Genomic DNA, 22,970 nt, shown 5'->3' with positions numbered 1-22,970 from the left:
GCACTTGGGAGGTAGGGGCAGGTGGACAGCTGTTCAAAGCCATCCTTCACTATGTAAGAAGTCTGAGGTAGGCATGTGCCTACGAGGGCAGGAGCAAGAGGCAGGCTTTTGTTTCAACCGGAGCTTGGTAGTGAGTTCTGTTCACTCCAGCATCAGCAGGAGCTCACAGCCTTGCTTAAGGGTAAATGTGGACTAGCCACCTGGTCAGTTACAGGGGCTACACGCCTTGCAAACATTGAGGCTTACCATATCTCTGTCCTCAGGAAGTAGAGCTTTTAAAAACGGAACTCGAAGCATCTCAAAGACAACTTGAAGGTAAAGAGGAAGCGTTGAAAATTCTTCAAAGCATGGTAAGAATTTATTTCTGAAAATTCATCACTTAGCATATTCTAATAATAAGTGCCATTGTAATCCCTGCACGCAGGTGACAGTGGCAGGAGAACCGAGAGTTCAAGACCAGGCTACATCCTGAGACGCTGTTTTGGAAACAGACACACACACACACACACACACACACACATACACACACACCAACACACTCCAAAACCAGCAACGACCAGTGATCAGTGATGTTTCTACCTTGTAAAACAGAAATATCAGTGCTTAATATTGCTGGGTTTTTGAGATACAGATATTTTAATAGCATAATTTCCTGATCTTTTTGGTTGATTTGTTTGCTTATTTTTATTTTGTTTTTCAAGACAAGGTTTCTATATGTAGCCTTGGCTGTCCTGGAACTCCCTCTGCAGACCAGGCTGGCCTCGAACTCAAGAGATCTGCCTGTGTCTACATCCTGAGCTGAGATTAAAGGAGTGCACCACCACCACCACCCAGCCCTGATATTTAAATATACAGTTAATTTTTTTAAAAAGATTTATTTGTTATGTATATAGCACTCTGGCTGCATGTATGCCTGCAGGCCAGGAGATTATTATAGATGCTATTACATATCTCATTACAGATGGTTGTGAGCCACCATGTGGTTGCTGGAAATTGAACTCAGAACCTCTGGAAAAACAGCCAGTGCTCTTAACCTCTGAGCCATTTCTCCAACCCCTTACAGTTAATTTTTACTAATGTCTGAATCTAATTTTAGAGCACATGTTAGCAGTTCTTCTGACCACAGTCCCTGACTCTTGGTACCCATCTATACACTCTCACCCTTTTTTTTTTTTTTTTTTTTTTTTTTTTTTAGTTGTTTCGAGACAAGGTTTTCCTTTGTAGCCCTGGTACTCACTCTGTAGACCAGGCTGAACTCAAACTCAAGAGATCTACCGGCCTTTGCCTCCTGAGTCCGGGGATTAAAGGCGTGAGCCACCACCACAGCTAGCAGTACTTTCTTCTTTTTATTGCTACTAGTCTATTATTTAGCCATATATGTTTTATTTATCCTTCACCTACCAGCTGATGTATATCTCAATTACTCTTTCTGACTATGATGAATACTGCTGCTGCTATGTGTGTCTGCCCACTAAGGAGAGTCATTCATTCAACAACGTTAGGAGGGAAAGAGCCAAAGATCTTCTGAATTTTAAACTATTAGTCTTCACACACACACACACGTTTATGTGACTTCTCATCTTGCTAATAAGGTGTTATCTTAAATTAAGTGGGCTGGAGAGATGGCTCAGCAGTTAGCAGTACTCACTGCTTTTGCATAGGGCCCAAGTTTGGTTCCCAGCACTCATGTCAGGCATCTGTGACTCCTGCTCCAGGAGATCTGACATCCCCTTCTGTCTTCCTCAGATGCCTACACACACATGCACACAGACACACAGAAGTACACATATTGAAAATAAAATAAATCTTTAAAAAATAAAATGTGCATTTGGGTACATGTGCATAGATATTACCATATGCAAATAGGAATGTTTAATTAAAATTAAAACTTAATTTTAGCTGGGTGGTGGTGGCACACGCCTTTAGTCTCAGCATTTGAGAGGAAGGTAGGCGGATCTCTTGAATTTGAGGCACACATAAACTCTGTCTCAAAACAGACAAACAACAACAACAAACAAACCCCTTAATTTTACTGATACTGTTTTTATTTTTTCATAGGCAATGCTTGGCAAAGCCACAAGCCACACACAGACTATGCTTCAAAAAACTATAGAACACAAGAGATCTTTGGAGAAGGTATTTGCAACTGTTAGCATTGAAGTGCTCATTCTGATAATATTTAACCAGTCCTTAGGCTCACCACCGCAATGGGTGTGTTGTCCACAGTGCTCTCCATAAGGAGTACTGGAGTCTTTGATGTTTTTCCTTTGGACACTTACATTTTAAATCAGATTGTTGCTGGGGTAAAATATGGTTTCTTTATTTCCCTTTTCTGGTAGCAAAAGGTCTGCCAACTTGGCACTTCTCATTTTCTCTTTTTCTTCCTCTGCCTCAGGCAGGGTTAGCATGTTTCTGAACATCTCACTGTATATGAAATTAGGATCATTGTAAATGTCTCTTTCTTTTTTCTCTTCTTTCTTTCTTTTATTTTTTTAAATTAATTAATTTATTTTTTATTTATCATGTATACTGTGTTCTGCCTCCATGCCAGAAGAGGGTATCCCATTACAGATGGTTGTGAGCCACCATGTGGCTGCTGGGAATTGAACTCAGGACCTCTGGAAGAGCAGCCAGTGTTCTTAACCACTGAGCCATCTCTCTAGCTCTAATGTCTCTTTCTTATGTCAATTTTATCATCCCTTGATGGAGCCATTTGGGCAAAGTGTAAATTTAGTTTCTGGTCTCTGTATGGGCAGAGGTGGGCACTAAGAAATCTGGACTCAGTACAGCGATTTGTTTTTAAAGATTTTTTTATTTATGTATTTTGTGTATGTGGATATTTTGTCTGCATGTACAACTGCACACCAGAAGAGCACATTGTATCTCCTTGGATTACAGATAGTTGTGAACCACCATGTGGGTGCTGGGGATTGAATTTAGGACCTCTGGAAAAGGAGTCACTGCTCTTAACCACTGAGCCATCTCTCCAGCCCCCTTTTTGTTTTTGTTTTTTTGTTTTTTTGTTTTGTTTTTTGTTTTGTTTTTGTTTTTTGTTTGTTTTTTTTTTTTGTTGTTGTTGTTTTTTGACAGGGTTTCTCTGTGTAGCCCTGGCTGTCCTGGAACTCACTTTGTAGACCAGGCTGGCCTCGAACTCAGAAATCCGCCTGCCTCTGCCTCCCAAGTGCTGGGATTAAAGGCGTGAGCCATCACAGCCTGGCCTTTGTTTTTTATTTGTTGGTTTGTTTTGGGGACAGGGTTTCTCCGTGTAGCCCTGGCTGTACTGGAACTTGCTCTGTAGACCAGGCTGGTCTCAAACTCAGAGAACCCCCTACCTCTGCCTCCTGAGCATTGGGATTAAAGGTGTGCACCAAATAGCTGATTTTGAGCCCAGTTTGAAATTTCTTGCTGTGTTCAGTGTCTCTGAGTGCTAACGTCCACTCAGTGTACAGAGGCCCTTCTGAGAGGCCTTCTGCTCTTGTAACTGTTGTATCATTAAATGACTTGCTTTACCGTTCAGTGTCTCTAAATGAGTTATACTGATAATTTTCCACGAACTGCCCCCCTTTCTAAAATTGAGAGGTAACATTTCTCTTTCTATAGGAAATAAATGCCTTGCATTGGGAAATGGAATTTGAACAGGATAGATTTAAAAATATAGAAGAATCTTGGATCCAAAAATATGACAGGTTTGTATATTTATGGCATTGAGAATGAAATGTAGGGCCTCATGCGTGTTGCACAGTCGTACTACAACTGAGGGGGTGTTTTTAAAAAAAGAGATTTACTGTTATTATTTTTAATTATACACATATATGTCTAAGTGTGGATATGTGTACATGAGTGCAGAGCCCACAGAAGCTGGAGGAGGACACTGGCTCCCCTGGTGCTGGAGTTACATACAAGTAACATAACTCCATCTGCCTGACCTGAGTCCTGGGACCTGAACTCCAGTCCTTTGCATGTGCAGTGTGTGTTTTGACCCCTGAGCCATACCTCTAGCCCTTGGGTTTCTGGCTTTAACCAGATTTATTTCTCCTGTTAATCTTCTGACGCTGGATAATAAAGGACATTTTGTAATTAATTTCATTTGTATTCAATACACACAGTGTCCTATTATTTTTTTTTTTTTTTAACAGTACTGCAGGTCAAACCTGGGGCTCAGGTAGACAAATGCTCCATCACCGAGCTGCATCACCAGTGGCCCCCGCCTTTGTGTTTTTTTAGTTAAGTGAACTCTAATATAAGTTTTACCACCTTGACCATTTTAAAATGTATAGTCCAGCCAGGCAGTGGTAATTCGTTCCTTCAGTTCCAGCACTCTGGAGGCAGAGGCAGGTGGATCTCTGTGAGTTCGATGCCAGCTGTGCTACACAGAGAAACCCTGTCATATTAAAAAAAAAAAAAAAAAAGTATAGTTCAGTGTTATTAAGTCCCACATAGGATTGCATGCTTGTAAGACCAATACTCAAGAGTCTAAGGCAGGAGAACAGCTGTGAATTTGAGGTCAACCCAGGACTGCAGTGGTGTATCAGTACAGCGAGGGCTGCTCTTCAAGATCCAATCTCCAAAAACAAATAACATAATCACATTAAACCAGGAATGGTGGCACAAGCCTGTAATAACACTAAGAAGGTTTAAGCAGGGGGATTAGGTCAGCTTAAGCTATACAACAAGACTCTGGCCCAGAGCAAATAAGCATGGAATGATGGTACACACATGTAATGTCAGTGCTTGACTGAGGGATGGCAAGTTCAAGATCATCCTCAGCTGCATAGAGAGTTCAAGGTCAGCTCAAGCTACACGAGACAAAAACCCACAGAGAGAAGCCCATTTTCCAACCATCACTATCACTCATCCAGAGAGCCCCATCAGACGGCAACTCTTCATCAGTGCATCCCGAGACCACTGACAACTGACTTTCATTCTCTTGCTTGTCTCTGTGAATCTGACACCTCTGAGTGCTTCATACAGAATCATACAGTATGTGTCCTTTTCAACTGTCCTGCAGGGTTTCTCCATGTTGTGGCATGTTTTAGAATTTCTTTCTGAGATATCTAGTTTCTTTCAAGAAGATTCTGATATTGGTGTGTGTTTGTGTGTGTGTGTTGCTTCTGCCTTACAACTATTTTGAGTGATGATCCTAGGAACATGGGTATGTATTCTCTTGCCCCATCTCCCAGTGAAGGACTTTTGAGTTGCCTTTTTTCTTTTAACTTAAAGAATTAAAGTGGGCTGGAGACATGGCTCAGCAGTTAAAAGCACTGACCGAGGTTCTGAGTTCATTTTCCAGCAACCACATGGTGGCTCGCAACCATCTGTAAGAATTAGAGCAACACTGGGCAGGAGATATAGCAATGTTCCATATGCTCTCCCCTGTGCATCCCTCCCATCATCAGCATCCAGCCAGCTTAGTCCACTGGTTCTAATCCACAGACCTACAAATGGTTATTAAGTTGAATTAAAACTGTATCAGTGTGACTGAGAATATGAATGAATACAAATTCTGGTTCTGCTTCTTTCTCAACTTGTTTATAAAAGCTTTAAGCATGGAAGTTGAAGGTGAGATTGCTCAGTAGATAAACATACTTATCACCAAGCCCAGCACCCTGAGTTTGATCCAAAGACCCACGTGGTAGGAGAGAACCCACTCCCACAAAGTACCCTTTGACTATATGTGCACTTTTGTGCCTCCTATGAAAAATGTAATAAAGTGTAGAAATAAGAATATTTTTGCTCGGTGAGGAGGTGTTACAATTTTAATTATTCAGTTAGGCTTTTTTCCTCCACAGGCTAAACTGTGACAATGGAGTCCTCAGAGAGAATCTGAAGTTGAGAACAGAAGAGATAAAGATGCTCAAGTCAGAAAATGCTGGTGAGTACTGCATCCTAATGGTTCTCTGGGTCAGCATGTATAAAATACACTGTACCAAAGGCACCCTGGTCAGTACAGACTAAGTATTATTATATACGTGTATATATATTATTATGTATATATTGAAGTAACATCATTTAAGGAAAATAAAAAAAAAAGAAGTGCATCATTGAGAACTTTTATTTGCTTTAGTGTTTTCTTTTTTATTTCCTAAATAAGACTATGGAGGGGCTGGAGAGATGGCTCAGCAGTTAAGAGCACTGCCTGTTTTTCCAGAGGTTCTGAGTTCAATTCCCAGTAACCACATGGTGGCTCACAACCATCTGTAATGGGATCTGATGCCCTCTTCTGGTGTGTCTGAAGAGAGAGAGAGTGTGTGTGTGTGTGTGTATAAAGTCTTTTAGAAAAAAAAGACTATGGAGGTGAAATCCATACAAAATAAACTTAATCATTTGAAAATAAACAGGTGGGCCAGCCATGGCAATGTTCACCCTTAATTCCAGCATTCATGGGACAGAGGCTGGTAGATCTCTATGAGTTTGATGCTGTCCTCGGCCATAGAAAGAGTTTGATATCAGCTAAAGGCTGTGTGGGGAGACCTTGTCTCAAGAAAAGAAACTACCGCTGGGCCGTGGTGGCGCACGCCTTTAATCCCAGCACTTGGGAGGCAAGGCAGGTGAATTTCTGAGTTCGAGGCCAGCCTGGTCTACAGAGTGAGTTCCAGGACAGCCAGGGCTACACAGAGAAACCCTGTCTTGAAAAAACAAAAAACAAAAACAACCCTCCCCCCCCCCAAAAAAAAAAGAAAAGAAACTACCAGCCAGCAGCAGTTGGGAGGCGCTGGTAGAGGGAGTGGGAGGTGTGTGTGATCCAGTACATCATGTACATGTATGAAATTTTCAAAAAGTATAAAAATATCTTTAAGCTGGGTGGTGGTGGCACACACCTTTCATCCCAGCACTTGGGAGGCAGAGGCAGGTGGATAGATCTGTGAGTTCAAGGCCAGCTGAGTCTACATTGAGTTCCAGGTCAGGGCTACATGGAGAAACCCTGTCTTGAAATAAATTTAAACAAGTAAAAGTGCTTAGCCCAGTGGTGTTGACGTACTGTGCAGTTACAGCCTCAGCTATTTCCACAATTTTCTGATATTCCAAAGTAAAGGCTATGTTCATGGACCAGATTCTTTCTAGCGTCCCTTTTGACCTAGTTTTAATATAAGTGCTAGGAAAGTGGTGCAGCCTGTAAGCCCATCATCTGAGAGGCTGAGGCAAGAGGATTGCCATGAGTTTGAGAATTGTCTGAGCTCCACAGTAAATTTTAGGCCAATCAGGACTACAGAGTAAGAACCTCTCTCTGAAAAGCAAAATAAACTGTCAGAACATGCTGCTAAGGAAGCTGAGTGTGTGGGGGTGTGTTTGGTGTGTACACATGCGTGTGTACTGACATGTGCAAACTCTGTGTTACAAATCCCTTGTGTCACGAATCACGTTATGAACGCTGAGAAGAGCCATGGTGGCACTAATTTTCTTACAGATTTTTAAGAAAAGATGCTAATCTCCTCTCTTCAGTGGAGACTAAGTGGTGGTTTGAAAGGAACAAAGCCAACCCTGAGTCAGACCTTGTGGCTCTTTGAGGTCATGCAGCTCTCATGAGATCTGGATGCAGATGTGCCTGAGCCTGCAGCAATTACCGGTGCTACAGTAGCTTAGGGCAGAAGCTGCTCAAATTACAAGCCCTCTCTCCCTCTCCTTTGACACTCTGGATGGAGAGGGAGAGATTGTGTGTTTGCTTCTTGATTAGATAGTAGAAGAATCCCTTCTTTGTGTTGTGGTCAGAGAGCCTCCTAGGAAAACTTGTTTGTTTTTATTTATTTATTTATTTTATGTTTATGAATGCTCTATCTGCATATATACTTGCATGCCAAAGAGGGCATCGGATATCCCATTACAGATGGTTGTGAGCCACCATGTGGTTGCTGGGAATTGAACTCAGGACCTCTGGAAGAGCAGCCAGTGCTCTTAACCACTAAGCCATCTCTCCAGCTCCCTTGTTTTTGTTTTTTTTAACTTGAGACAGGGTTTCTCTCTGTAGCCCTGGCTGCCCTGGACGTCAGTCTGTAGACCAGGCTGGCCTTGAACTCAGAGATCTGCCTGCTTCTGCCTCCTGAATGTTGGAATTAAAACTGTGTCACTACCCTGACTTGAGAGTTCTTAAACGAAAAGATCTGATGGAATTTGGGTAACGGGCACATTTGATATGAAAACAATAGAGATCTCACTATGTAGTCCCCTCATTGTCTGAAATAGGAAAAGTTTTTAACATAGTGCTTTATTGATCTATTTACTGATTTAAAGCATGGCTTAGCCTGCCTGTTTGGCAGACATTACTTCTCTGGCTGCCTGAACAGAATGGCCTGGAGGAAGATCTGAAACAATGGGCTGTTGCCCTTAACAACCTGCCACCTTGTGGGCTGCTGTCAAATCTCGCTTTTGCATGCTTGCCCTCTGCCCCACATTGTGGTTTTAGAGTATAAAATGAGAATACAAACTAGACCGGCATCGATGCCTTTCAGGAACTGTCCTGGCTTTGATCCACAGGTGACTTCTCATCCCTTCCAGTCCTATTGGTATTGGAATGCTTCTTCTAAAAAGATTCCCAGGGCAGTCTTCAGAGACTCAAAATAATTTATGTGTTGACTTAAAAACATTTTTTTTTTTTTGATGAGTGGTGGTGGTGCATGTCTTTAATCCCAGCACTCAGAGGGTGGATCTCTGTGAGTGCCAGGCCAGCCTGGTTATGAAATGAGTTCTAGAATTGCCAGGGCTACACAGAGAAACCCTGTCTCGAAATCCCTACTCACTCACCCAAAAAATCTACAAACTTCCTTAGAGGAAACTAACAGCAGATCTCAGTGGCAAAATTAAGAGGCTTCCCCATCAGAAGTAGCCATTACAGAGCTGGACAGATGGCTCACACAGTTAAGAGCACTGGCTGCTCTTCCAGAGGACCTGGTTCAATACTCAGCAACCACATGGCAGCTCACAACGGTGTGTAACTCCAGTTCCAGGGGATCAGACACCCTCACGCATAAAAACAAAAATTCTAGCTGGGCAGTGGTGGCGCACTTGGGAGGCAGAGGCAGGCAGATTTCTGAGTTCGAGTCCAGCCTGGTCTACAGAGTGAGTTCCAGGACAGTTAGGACTAAACAGAGAAACCCTGTCTCAAAAAACAAACAAACAAACAAAAACAAACAAACAAACAAAAATTCCTTTCTCCCATCATACCTATTTCATCAAATACGATTTTCTGGATGGAGCCCAATCTTGTGGGTAATGTCTGATGTGTGTTGCTTAGAAGAAATGAGTGTATTGGTGTACTGTATACAGTCCTGGCCTCAGAACTAACACTGTTGTATGTGGCCCTTCCTAGCTTTGAATCAGCGGTACTTGGAAGCCCTCGCCATGCTTGATATCAAACAGCAGCAGATGGCTCAGGAGAACATGGGTCAGGAGGAGCGTGGCTTTACAGAGGTATCAGGTCTCGAGGTACATGTGCACCCAGGAAAGGGGGGGGGAGGCATCATCTGCTTTCCCTGCTGCCTGTTCTAGGACAGCAACATACTTAGCTCCTCAGCTTAGGGTGCAAGAGGCCCACAGGATTGCCAGGTTGCTTCTTGCCAACTCTTTCTACCATGCCTGAGAGACACAATGGTTGGACTCTGGAGAATGTGCTGGCTGTCTCCTACCCCACTCACTTCTTAAGTCACAGCACATGCTGTTTGAGCCGTGCCTCACTGCCGGGTAGAGCAGGCTCTTTCCAAGGACTTACATTCTCCTCACTGAAGGGCTGCAAAGGTGTGTCACCCAAGTAAGGCTAGGTAGGTTAGGTTATCTTCCCACGGTGACAAGGGAACCTATGGCTTACATATAGATCTGCTGATGTGTTGTCTGTATCTTACAGTGAGGAAGTTTAGCTAGTGAGGGAAAAGGACTTTGGGATTTATAAGCATCATGGCTTCCCCTCACTGGAGAACCCAGGGAAAAAAAGCAACTGTTACCAAGAACAAGCATTGCAGTGTCCTTAGTGTCTAAGAACATGACACATTTAACCCTTACATTCTGGCTCAAGCTCTACATCACATGAGGTGAGAGAGAAATGAGGGGGTGTCATCTTCTGTCATATGGCTAGTAGTTCACACGTAGGCAGACTGGATTTAGATAATTTTATATTAAGTTCCTGATGAAACTTTAAAATACACAGACGATCTCTGTAAAATTAGTAAGTGTGCCTAGCTGCTAAAATGATTGAAAAATACAAGGTTCTTGCTGTTCTTTGAATTACAATGGTCAACCAAGAATGACCCTGTTTCTTCACTGTGAGCCTTAGTCAAGTTTTGAGGGGGCAGGGCTACAGGAAACTTCACCACAGTCAATCCCCAAGAAATATTTTAAAATATAGAGCATGACTGCAGAGCCATTATTTTTTAAGAGTGGAAGGATGGTTGCTTTCCCCAGGGGCAAAATAACATGCCCTGTTCATTCTGAGCACGGTCTTGTTGGAAGGAGGGGGACACAGTGAATGCTGGCTCTACAGGCTGTGTGTTACAGGACACACACACAGTTACTATTAACTGCTTGGTTAGGCGAGATTCCTGCTGCACATTCAGAACTACTGGAGATGGACACCAGGATTAAAGGTTTTGAGAATGAAAAGGAAGGAAGGAAGAATTCTTGGAAATCTTTGTAGGTAGTAATGATGTCTCAATTGTGGTTATTTCCACTCAGACCATGAACTCATCTCAACTTTCTTTAAAAATATATATTATTTACATCATTTATAATCTGTATTTATTATGATTAAATATAAAGTACACATACACTTTCCACTTTTTTTTTGGCTCAGAGACATGAGTTGCATGTGGAGGATTATTTATATGTGGTTAAGACAATGTGACACTTGGTAGCACTTGGTAACAGGTGATCCTCCTGGTTTCAAGCTTGCAGTCCTTGGAGCCTGTCTGTGTCGTGGTCCTGGAGGGAATCCCTGTTCTTGTGCCAAAATGGCAGCATCCACTCGGAAACTGGTCCTTCAGCTCAGACACGAGGTACGTACCACATCAGCATGACGGCAGAGGCTCTGCCTCAGTTTCCTTATTTGCAGTAGAATAAATGGCAGGATTTGAGAGAATGAACTTCATCTTGGGAGTTACTGGCTGTGCAATGTAGTCTTGGTTTTATGTGATGGCATTAACTGGTGTGCTAGATTTCCTTTATCTGGTTCCAAAATACACATGCTACATTGCATGAAATCTGAAGCCATCTGAAGTTGTTTGACCACCTGTGCTCAAAGTCATACTTTCTCATTTAAACATGGTCCCCACATCACTGTAGAGAGTGAAAGGTGTGTTTACCTCTAAATCAGTAGAGTTATCACTGGGTAGTGGGGAGACAAACAAGGAATGGTTCTGCGCTGGACTAGCTGCACACGGTAGCGCTTTAGTGCCATCCATGGGTTGCTGTCTGTGTGGCTTTGGGCCGAATTAGCTTCAGTTCTCTCATAGGTTAGGAGGATGATAACCACCGTGGAGGACGTGTTTAGCATCAATAGGCCAGGCATTTAATCAACTGATAGGTGCCCTTATAATTGGACTTTAATTATTAATGTTTACAAGCCAAATGTATGATTTAGCATAATTCTAAGAAGTTTTACTTTTTTTCTTTTTGGCTTTCCAAGACAGTTTCTCTGTGTAGCTCTGGCTATGCTACAGACTAGGCTGGTCTCAAACTCAGAGATCTCTCTCCTTCTGCCTCCCCAGTGCTGGGATTAAAGTCATGCACCACTATGCCCAGGCCAGTTTTGGCTTTTTATAAGATGTGGAATTTAAAGCCTTTAGACCACACAAGAAGGCTAACTGCCAAACATTAGCTAGCCCTTAAGTACAGCACATGATCACATAGATCAGACTTTGAGGTTCAGCTAGGGGAGGCATTAGAAAGTGTCCTTCCTCCAGGATTTGGGCAGGACGGACAGACACGGGGCCAAGCCTGGGTAATGAGTTTCAGGAGTTGGATTGTCAGGGAGTAGAGTCACCCGGCCTGAGTGCTGGCAGAATGGGCAAACGCTGATTTAAGCAGACAACCTAGATGGGATAGAGGTGAGGAATACAGAGATTAACACGAAAACCTGACTCCAGCTTCACCTCTGATGGCTCCCCGATGCTCTTTTAGTTGGAAACTCTGCAGAAGAGTAAGGAGGAGGCGCACATAACGGCAGATGCATTCAGAATTGCTTTTGAGCAACAATTAACGAGAAAAAATGACCAGGCACTGAGACTGGTGCGAGGAGATACACATAGAAGAGTGGCAACGTGGATCAACAGGCAACACCGGGCAGAGGATGATGGTACCTGGGGTGCACGTGGCGAGAAGGGGGATTTTTAGTTGCTTTAGGATCTAATAACGTTTAGTGGAGCAAAGGAGAGAAATGATTGAGATTTTTCATGTAGTTGTTATTCATTTAAAGTTAGCAGTAGGTAACGGTGCACTTCTGTCAGGCCTGTGTGGTGCTGGGTAATGGGTGTAGGGTAGCGACAGACGTTTAAAACTGGGAACTCTCGAATGCAGACCTGGATTTCTGCTGCTCCTGAAGACAGATGACGTGGGGCCTGAGCAACAAGTTTCTAGCAGCAGCATGCCTTCCACCCCCAACCCCACCCTGAAATCCACATTGCTCCATCATAATGTACCACCTGCAACAGTAGCCCTTGTGGTTTTGGGAGAATCACCTCTGGACTGACTTAGGAGTTACCCAGCCTTGGCTCGCAGATATTGCTTTTACTGCTGTCAGTGAGTGTATTTTTCTCAGCTGGATTCCTCATTGATGCTTAGGATATCCTGCACAAAGGAGGAAGAAGACCTTAGGACAAAGACTGTTGGGGATCCTCCCTTCAGAAAACAGTTCCAAGGCTGCTGAAGACCAAGACAATCCTCAAGAGGTCTTTAAGATGCTGATAGATTTGGTTAGTACTGGATCTCTGCTTGCTTTTAGTTAGGGGCTGCAGTTGTGATAAGCTAATCCATGCAGCTCCTATCCTAAGCCATGCTTGCCTCTGAAGCTCCCTTCTCTACTGGGTACCACTCTCCATCTCCCTACCAACTGTTTCCACTTCCATGAGACCTTCTGTGCAGGTTTAAAGTTCCACATCTGAGGGCAGTTCAGCTGCCTGCATTCATGTGTAGCTCTGGGCACACATGTATTCTAGGCAGCCTGTCACATACCCTTAAATCATTAACACGGCCCGGAATCATCCCTTCCACAGCCAGCTGCTAAACTAAGACACTGACTCAAGAACTTCGAGCAAAGACACTTTAACTCTGATGGCACATTTATTTGTATATAAATATATAAAAACGGTTTTAGATACAGCTTTAAATATTCCTACAGAAATAAGTACATGCTGGGATTACATACACAGTTTTCCTCATCTCTAGGTAATTTACAGGACTACACAGACGTGTAACACTTGTTGAGTTGTTAAACATTTATTGTCCTTGTATGTATGAAGTATGCGTGGGCATGCATGCCACGGCACATGGAGTCAGAGGACAACTCTGTGGATCAGGTCTCTTCTTCCACTTTTAAGTGAGTTCCAAGGACTGGACTCTACACCTAGCTTGCCTGGCGAGTACTTTGACTTGATGAACTTTCTTATTACTGCCCCCAATCATACCCTCTACCACCTTTAAGAAAAGTCCTGGGGCATGGCTCCTTACTTAAGAGCACTTACTTCTCTTCTACAAGACCTGAGTTCCCAGCATTGGTATTACGTGGCTCATAGCCACCTGTAAATAGTTTGGGAGATCTGATACCTACCCTCTTCTGGCCTTCTTGGATACCTACACATGCATGCACACACACACAAATTTAAAATAAAGAACAGCACAAGCCAGGCAGTGGTAGCACAAGCTTTTAATCCCAGCACTCAGGAGACGAATGAAGCAGACTAAGGCCAGCCTAGTCTACAAACTGAGTTTCAGAATAGCCAGGCTGTTACACCAAGAAACCCTAACCTGGGGGAAGGGAAAGCACAGTTCAGCCAGTGAGATGGCTTAATAGGTAAAGGAGCCTGCTGCCAAGCCAGACAACTTGAATTCGATCCCAGGACCCACCCGGTAGAAGGAAAGAACTGACTTCAGCAAGTTGTTTGACAATCCTAACACGTATTCCAAGGCACTCACATATATAAACAGGAATACAAAGTCGATTTTAAAATTTAACTTAAATCCCCCAGCATTTGATTCAAGATTATTCTAAAATACTTTAAATCTAACATTTAGGATGCAGTATTTTGATAAGATGTAATACTGTTTTCTTCATCTATCCCATGGCTTACTAACTGGTCCATTTCTTTCTAACTTTTGTGTTTACAGTTGAATGATAAAGAAGAAGCACTTGCTCATCAAAGAAAGGTTAGCTACATGCTTGCTCGGGCACTGGAAGACAAAGACACTGCCTCAAAAAAGAATAAAGAAAGCATTCCCATGAGCCAGACTTTCCCATTCAAAACTGCCTGGCAGGATGCTTCGGCCCTCTGTGGCCTGCGTGATCTGGTACATTCAAATGTCCACGTTTCTGAACCTGTGGGTTGCATCTGTTCAATACAGCATCCTCAAAAAGCTTCAGGCTGCTCAAGAACTCTTAAAAGATCCTGTTCTTTGCCATCAAATATATTTTACAAATATACCACTTGAAATTAGAATTAACAATGCTAAAATTCAGATTTTGGAGCTGGAAATGGAGCTCGGAGGTAGAGATTTGGTCAGCGTGCATACGGCCTTGGTTCAGCGCATGGTGGTACATGTCTTTAACCTGGTACTGAGGAGGCAGAGGCAGGGAAGATCTCTGACTTTAAGGCCAGCCTGGTCTACAGAGCAAGTTCTGGAACAAATGCTTCATAAGGAAACCCTGTCTTGAAGAACAAAACAAAACAGGCCTTGGGTTTGATGTTCAGCATTGCAAAGATTGTCTGGAGGCTCATGCCTGTAAATCCAAGCACTTGGGAGGCTGAGGCAGGAGGACCACTGTGAGTCTGAGGAGTAACTAGATCACATTGAGACTATTGCCAAAACAGAAAAACTATGTAAATGTCAATATTAAGAAGCTGTATGCTTTCAAGATGTTTTAAAATTTTATTAGCATAGTAATTTACAAAGTAGTAAGTTTCATTATATCTTAATACACGTATTAATGTGTTTTGATCACATTCCTCCCTTTGAATTTTAAGATGCAGCTTAAGCAAACCCTTAACACACGTCTTATAAGAAATGTATTAGTATTTGTGTTGACATTTTTTATAAACCAATTGCCACATTTTATGACAATTTCAATGTCTATATCTTATAAACAAATATTCAACTTTGGGAAAAATTTAAAAATCTCTATGGAGCTGGGTAGACAGCTCAGTTGGTAAAGTGTTTGCCATGCAAGCATGAGGCAGAGTTTGGTCCTCAGCAGCCACATGAAAAGCCAGGTATAGCTGAAGCATGTTTGTAACATGATTGCTGGAGATGCAGAGGCAGCTGGATCCCTGTGGCTTCCAGGGCAGCCAGCCTAGACTAAGAGGAGAGCCCTCGACCCCACTGAAAGAGACCCTGATGACCCCGACTCAATTACAATAAAGTAGAGACCATCTAAAGCTATCTTCTGGTATACATGTGTACACACACACACACACACACACACACACACTTACAAAGTAATCTTCCTGTTGTGTGTGGTGTCACAGCCAACACTCAGGGTACTTCAGGGTTGCAAGTCTTAGGACAGCCTGGATGCTACCTAGCAAAAAATTGTCTCAAAACACAAAGCTAGAGCTGGTGGCATGGTTCAGTGGTGACCTGAGTTTCATCCCCAGCATCTACAAGGTGGAAGGGGAGAACCAGCTCCCAAGAGTCGTCCTCTGACCTCCACACTTCACTGTGGTTTGCTCCTACATAAAGCTGGGTGTGGCGGTATGTGATTATTTATCTGGTCCTCATTCTATTTGGGTTATTAAATAAAAAATAATCACACAAAGGCCAGACTACTGTTTGCACAGGTAAGACATAAGAAGAGTATACCCTGGCCTGCCACTGGAGGGTTAGAACAGGAAGGCACACCCATGAAACCTACGAGCTGTGGGAATAATGAAGCACACTACACAGACCTCCCAGGATGGGCTCCACATGTGGGAAATGTCATTTTTATTCAGGGAAGACATTAACGCGTTAACATATCAAGCACACATGTGTACAACAGGAAATCACTAAGACTGTGCACTCACGTTCCAGGGTAGGGAATGTAACTCTGAAACAGTCACTGTCGAACATCAACTGAAAAACTCAACAGATTAAAGAAAAACAATTATAAACACAAAAGGCATCTGTGTTTTATAGTTTAGGTTTTTGTTTTTTTGTTTTTTTTTTTTTTTTAAGGTTTAAAAAAATCTGCAAAGCACTGGGCAGTGGTGGCACATGCCTTTAATCCCAGCACTTGGTAGGCAGAGGCAGGTGGATTTCTAAGTTCGAGGCCAGCCTGGTCTACAGAGTGAGTTCCAGGACAGCCAGGACTACACCCTGTCTTGAAAAACAACAACAACAACAAAAACTGCAAAGCTCAAATCTGATCCAGCTAGGATCTTACCGTGCACACAGGAACTGCACACAGATGTGTTAAGGCCAGTACAGGTATCTTAAGTGTTCTCAAGGCTCTAAGCAATATAAAACCCCACTAGTAGCCTGGCGTGGTAGCGCATGCCTGTAACCCCACTTGGGAGGCAGAGTTTGAGGCCACCGTGGACTATATATTGTAGAGACCCTGTTTCAAAACCAGAATGTATTAAAAACTAAGTTTGCAGAGATGGCTCAGCTGGTTAAGGTGCTTGCTGTCAAGCATGACTACCTGAGTTTGGTCCTTCTACTACACATAATGAAAGAGAACCAGTGTCTACAAGCTCTCCTCTGACCCTCACATGCTATAGTATGTGTGCACATATAAGCAAATAACCAGAAATTAAAAGTAGCGTTTTAGTATAACCATATAACGGGCTATGTATTGTACAGTGTAATCCCTAGAACAGCAAGGAAGAAGCCATGCATGGTGGCATGCATCTGTAATCCTAGCTCATAGGAAACAGGATCATAAGTTTTAGAGCAGCCTAGGCAACATAGGACAACCATGCCTGAAAACATACAACAGAGAATCTGTTAGCCACATTTAAGAGTCACGGGTTCTTTTGGCACCGTCATCTCAGCTTTTAGCAGTGTGGAACCCCATCAACCACTCACTCTCCACTAAGGGGATGTTTGCATCTTTGTTGGGGCTCTCAACCAGCTCAGCTGGTTGGAGCCAGCCCAGTCCAGTTCCTGCTATTTTAAGAGTTGGGCAACTTGGTTTCTGAATGTCTATAAAAAGGATAGATGTTTTCTTTTTCTCTTTGTTTTTTTTTGAGATAGGGTTTTTTGATGCAATCAATACATCCAAGAAAGTCAAATGCTGTGAAATTTAACCATATGAACCCAACATGGATGTGACTTCCCCGTAGCTGTGTAGATGGAATCCCCTCCTCTTGTCTCCTACTTTAAAATAATCTGCCCCCTCCCATAGACCCTAAGGCCACAAGCAATTAGGGTTAAAACTGGGTCCCAAGGAGGTTAAAAAAAAATCACTTTTTTCTTCCAGACTGTCTGAAGGCATAATTCTCTATCTGGTGTGGGATGTAACAAATTAATAATACCAATACCAATACTTAATGTAAAATGCATATACTTTATAGCCTACAGATATTAAGTATGCACATTAGATAAATTACACATACAATCCTGGTACTGGTGTGAAGAGACTTTTAAAATGGAGTTATAACATCCTATATGAACACACCACTAACCGGTCAGAAACTTTTTTTGTTTTTACTTTTAAAGATTTATTATTGGGGGAGGAGGGGGGTGCTGAAGAGATGGCTCAGCAGTTTAGAGCACTGACTTCTCTTTCAGAGGTCCTGAGTTCAATTCCCAGCAACCACATGATGGCTTATAACCACCTATAATGAGATCTTCTGCCATGCAGGCATACATGCAGGCATACATGCAGGCATAATGTTATATACATAATAAATGAATAAATCTTAAAAAAAAAAAAAGAAAGGAAAAAAGATAGGTAAAAGTAGGTAGGTCTCTCATGGCACGTTATGTTACAGTGAAAACTTAAGTAAAAATAACAATGGTTTGTTTTTGTGTGGGTGCAGATCCCTGAGGAGGCCAGATGAGGGCAGCAGATTCCCTGGAGCTGCCCGAAGTCAGTACTGGGAACTAAACTCCAGTTTTCTTTAGGAGCAGCAAGCATGTCTACCTGAGCCTGACCTCCATTCTCCTCTACGCCAAACCACCGTCTTCTATACTACAGCTGGGCTTGCCTGTGCACCTTTCCTCTGGGAAGGTGGGGACGGGGAGGGTCATGTGACCTTCAAGTGAATATCCAGCCACCAGTCCCTATCAGTTAGATTCAGTCCTGCCCTAATTGCTTAGGGTCTGTGGAAGGGACAGATTATTTTTAAGTAGGTGTCAAGAGGAGGGGACTCCATCTACACAGCTCTGAGGGAGTCACATCCATGTTGGGTGCAGACTTTCTGCTGTGACTACTTTAAGGTTACCCATGCTCCTGCTTGTAAACTCTCACCCACTGCTTTGTAAAGAACCCTTATTAGTAAGCTTACTGGGTTCCCCGGTGTGAACTCTGGAATCTCACTCTGGTTTGTCCCTTGAACTGAGGGTACACATTGTTTCTATCTCCACAACCAAAGGCATTTTAGCAACAGTGGCCCATGAGAAAAGTCAGACTTGAAAATCATACTTACTGCTAATTTCTGCAAAGTGAGCTTCACAGTAAAAGAAATGTTAGCTACATTAAAAAAACAAAACAAGAGTTAAGCCAGGCAGTAGTGGCATACGCCTTTAATCCCAGCACTCAGATCTCTGAGTTCGAGGACAGCCTCATCTACAAAGTTCTAGGATGGCCAAAGCTACACAGAGAAACCCTGTCTTAAAAAAATGAAAACAAACAACAAAACCAGCATTAGAGTAATGGAGTATGCCTGTCATACTAACTGTTCTGGAGGCTGAAGTCCTTAGGAGGATAAGTTCAAGGCTAGCCTGAGATAACCTGCTTAAGCATGTAGGGAAGAAGGAAAGAAAAAGTAAGCTGAGAGATAACAGCACCAAAAGCCAGGGCAACAGGGCACTGTATTAAGACTAAGAACTGGGACTCAGGCCATGGCTCTGTGTGCATCAATTATGTCTGCAACCCTAGGCTTGATCCCAGCACCAAACAAGTTCCAAGAACTACAAGGCCAGTGTGGTGGTGCACACCTTTAATCCCATCACTTGAAAGGAGAGGGAGGCCATCTCTGAGTTCAAGGCCAGCCTGGTCTGAATTCCAGGACACCCGCCCAAAATTACACTTTGTGAGCTTGGTGGCAGATTCTTCCTAAAACCTTTGTTGTGGTTTGAATATGAAATGCTCCCCACAGGCTCAAGTCTCACTGGGTCACTGGGTAAGCTTGGAGGCTGGGTAAGCTTGGAGCTCCACCTGACTTCTGTTCATTCTCTGCATCCGAGTATATATACACTGCAACCAGCCAGCCCCCTGCTCCTGCAAACATGCTTTCCCTGCCTGCTGCAGAGTCTCCTCTACCATGATGGACTAAATTCCCATGGAATCCTAAGGCAAAAATGAGGCTTTTCTCCTTTTACGTGCTTTTGCCAGGGAACTGTATCACAGCAACAGAACAGCTCTGAAGTTAAACATACACAGCTCTGCCATGACACTCCAAAACCAGTGAGCAGAAAAAGACTCCTTCCTGCGGAGAAGATGGCTTTAACACACTTGCCACCAAAGCCTGAGAACTGGAGTTTGAAACCTAAAAACCCAAACAAAGCTAGGAGCAATAACATATATCTGCAGTCCCGGGGCTCTACAGTAAGGTCAAAGGGTCTCTGGAAGCTCATGGGCCAGCAAGCTGGGAACACAGAGTGGCTTGACATATTGCCTCAAAAATGGTAGCAGATAAAAATGAGACAAGGTTGTCCATCGACTTCTATACATGCTGTGGCCTGAGTGCACACATGCATGCTTATCAGACACAAAGAGATAAAAGAACACTGATGTGTTGTTCTTAAAAAGCATGAGATGATGGGCAGAGAGATGGCTCATTGTGGCTCTCCCAGATGACCCAGGTTTACCTAAAACCTACACAGCAGAACACAATTACATAACTGGAGTTTTAGGAGACTATGCTGTCTTCTGGCCTCACGGTACCAGCACACACGTGACACAGATACAAGCAGGCAAAGCACTCACCCACATAAAATTTTTTAAAAACCCTCTTTCCTTTCTACCACCGCCATGCCATCCCGACTGAGGAAGACCCGGAAACTCCGGGACCACGTGAGCCACGGCCATGGTCGCTTTGGTAAGCACCGCAAGCACCCAGGAGGCCGAGGGAAGGCTGGAGGCAGCACCACCACAGGATCAACTTTGACAGATATCATCCAGGTTACTTTGGGAAAGTTGGTATGAGGCATTACCACTTGAAGAGGAACCAGAGCTTCTGCCCAGCTGTCAACCTGGATAAATTATGGAGGTTGGTCAGTGACGGGTCAACACAGCCAAAACCAAGACTGGAGCTGCTCCCATCACTGATGTCGTTCCATCAGGCTACTACAAAGTTCTGGGCAAGGGAAAGCTCCCTAGGCAACCTGTCATTGTGAAGGCCAGATTCTTCAGCAGAAGAGCTGAAGAGAAGATTAAGGGTGTTGGAGGTGCCTGTGTGCTGGTGGCTTAAAAGCCACTCCAGGTGTTAATTAAATGCTAACATTTTCCATGTGGTCTGAGTAGGTTCTTTGCATCCCTCTTTGTCTGCATGTTGGGAATCTGCCTAACATTCTAGGAAGATAAATAAGGTAATAAATGAGGTAATAAATGTAGCCCACAATTATAAATTCCTACAAAAAAATTTTTTTTAAAAAAGAAAAAATTTTTCTGTGGGGAGAGAAAGATGTATCTTCAGCACCAAGGACAAGAATGCGGATGAAATTTGCATAACCAGCAATGGACCAAGCCATTCCAACTTGGACTTTTTTTTTTTCTTACTATTCTTTTTCCAATACAGTAAATAAGTAGCTGGCTTTATTCATGAGACAGAGTCTCATGATATATCCCTGGCAGACCAGGATATCCTCAAACTTACAGATATCTATCTATACCTGCCTCCCTCCACCTAGCACACCCAGCTAAGTGGCTGACTCTTAACTGGTTATCTGTGTCTTTGTGAGGCTCCATGCCAAAAACTTTATTTAGATGGGTGGGCTCTTGCAGACTGACATTAGAACTATTTGCAAGTAGGCTGGCCTTAAATCTGGGGCAATCATGACTCAGCCCAACAAATGTGGAATTACAGGCACGAGCAGCCTAACCTGGCCCCATATAAACAGGTATTACATACATTTATAAAGTTTTTCTTCTATAAATTTTATATCAGTCATAATTTTTGAATCCCCATGAGACTCAAGGAGAATGCAGAATAGGAGTGAGGTTTTGCTCTCCCAAAGGTTCCATTCAGAAAGATCATGTGGGGCAGGAGAGATGACTCAGTGACTAGGCACTGGCTGATCTTCCAGAGGACCTGGGTTCAATATCCAGCACCCTCATGGTGGATTACAAGCATCCATTAATTCCAGTTTCAGGGGATCCAATGCCATTTTCTGGCTTCCATGAGCACCAGGAATACTCATGTGACCAACACTTTGCCACCTTGTTTCAGGCTTGTTTGACACTAGTAAAGGAGTCAAGCCATACTACTTAGTTATCGCACCTTTAATGCTCTGAAGTCTAGGTTTGCTTTTGAACTTATAGAGATCCATCTGCCTCTCCCTCCGAAATCTGGGGATTACAGGGACAAACCACCACTGTGCTTGGCAATTCGTGCTAGTTTTATAAATTTCATACAGAAATAGAAAAATAATAGTCCATAAACAAAGCACAGGTAAGTAACATTTACATGTATTATCATAATGTAATTAAGTCAACTAGATTCATATCTATTGATAAACAAGAAACAGAAACAACAGTATAGTATGAGATGTTGTAAGTTGTTTGTTTACTTATGCTTTTTGAGAGAAGACCTTACTATGTAGCCCTTAGCTGGCCTGGAGCTCAGTATGTAGACCAGGCTGTCCTAAAACTCTTAGAGATCCACTTGCCCACACATGCTAGGATCAAAGGCATGGGCTGCCATAAGGTGACATGGAGCTCTTTGAAGGTAACAGTACAAAAGCATGAAAAGCCACACACAAAGCTCCCCGAAGCCTCTTCCTTGGGGAGGGTAAAAAGGAAGGGAATGAACAGTGTCGGGGCCCTGGCTGTGCATGCAGGAAAAGCACAGTAAGGTCAAGCTGGAGGACATCAAGAGAGGTGTCAGTGTAGCTTTTCAAGGCTAGTCTGGGTAGTAAGTAGGGTTAAGTACTTGCCAAACTGCTAACAGCATTTTTCGTTTTCAGTATTATATCTAATGATCTTAAAGTGGCATATCATCCAGTGCATATCATCAGTAATTGCATGTAAAGTCTCTCCTAATGCACTCTGAGTTACATCTTAGAGAACTAAAGTTATTCTTGTACTCTAATCATAATCATAAATCACAAATATTTTATTTTAAAATACATTTAATAAAAATAACCCATAGTTTTACATATTTTACATCTGTAAAATATTTACAAATTCTCTTCTGTAGCATTTAATATTCCCTATTTTTTTTCCATTATTTGCCTTTGGATCATTTCTTTCAGCAGTGAAACTGTCCATTGTTCGCTGTAACTAAAAAATTAGCTTCTTGGGCAATATTCCTGAAAGTGAAACAAAAAGGTGGTTCACTCACTGCACTCCAGCGCACTGTCTGACACTCACTGCACTCCAGCGCACTGTCTGACACTCACTGCACTCCAGCGCACTGACACTCACTGCACTCCAGCGCACTGTCTGACACTCACTGCACTCCAGAGCACTGTCT

At 43.0% G+C, this 22,970-nt stretch overlaps 2 protein-coding genes and 1 pseudogene across 12 annotated transcripts in view; 2 read left to right on the top strand and 1 right to left on the bottom strand.

Moving 5' to 3' along the window:
• The window catches only part of Ccdc125 (coiled-coil domain containing 125), a 29,776-nt gene extending 14,524 nt beyond the window's left edge, over positions 1-15,252 (top strand). For 7 of the 9 annotated variants that reach the window (XM_076916284.1, XM_076916285.1, XM_076916283.1 and 4 more), the window contains 9 exons: positions 264-350; positions 2,059-2,136; positions 3,601-3,686; positions 5,790-5,872; positions 9,302-9,417; positions 10,869-10,976; positions 12,100-12,274; positions 12,760-12,890; positions 14,302-15,252. In XM_076916284.1, coding sequence (XP_076772399.1) covers positions 264-350; positions 2,059-2,136; positions 3,601-3,686; positions 5,790-5,872; positions 9,302-9,417; positions 10,869-10,976; positions 12,100-12,274; positions 12,760-12,890; positions 14,302-14,622 — 1,185 coding nt within the window. In that variant the 3' untranslated portion in view covers positions 14,623-15,252. The other 2 variants (XM_076916286.1, XM_076916287.1) reach the window with 2 other exon arrangements.
• A 1,059-nt stretch (positions 15,253-16,311) lies between these two features.
• Cdk7 (cyclin dependent kinase 7) overlaps positions 16,312-22,970 on the bottom strand; it is a 32,473-nt gene continuing 25,814 nt past the window's right edge. For all 3 annotated transcript variants that reach the window (XM_034523657.2, XM_076916288.1, XM_076916289.1), the window contains one exon: positions 16,312-22,806. In XM_034523657.2, coding sequence (XP_034379548.1) covers positions 22,778-22,806 — 29 coding nt within the window. In that variant the 3' untranslated portion in view covers positions 16,312-22,777. The remainder of the gene's footprint in view (positions 22,807-22,970) is intronic.
• Positions 20,309-20,799, top strand: LOC143435104 (large ribosomal subunit protein uL15 pseudogene; annotated as a pseudogene).

The sequence above is a fragment of the Arvicanthis niloticus genome, chromosome 19, assembly GCF_011762505.2.
Source record: "Arvicanthis niloticus isolate mArvNil1 chromosome 19, mArvNil1.pat.X, whole genome shotgun sequence".
Lineage (NCBI taxonomy): Eukaryota > Metazoa > Chordata > Mammalia > Rodentia > Muridae > Arvicanthis > Arvicanthis niloticus.
The sequence above is the reverse complement of the archived record's forward strand: the minus strand, read 5'-3'. Positions and strand labels throughout refer to the sequence as shown.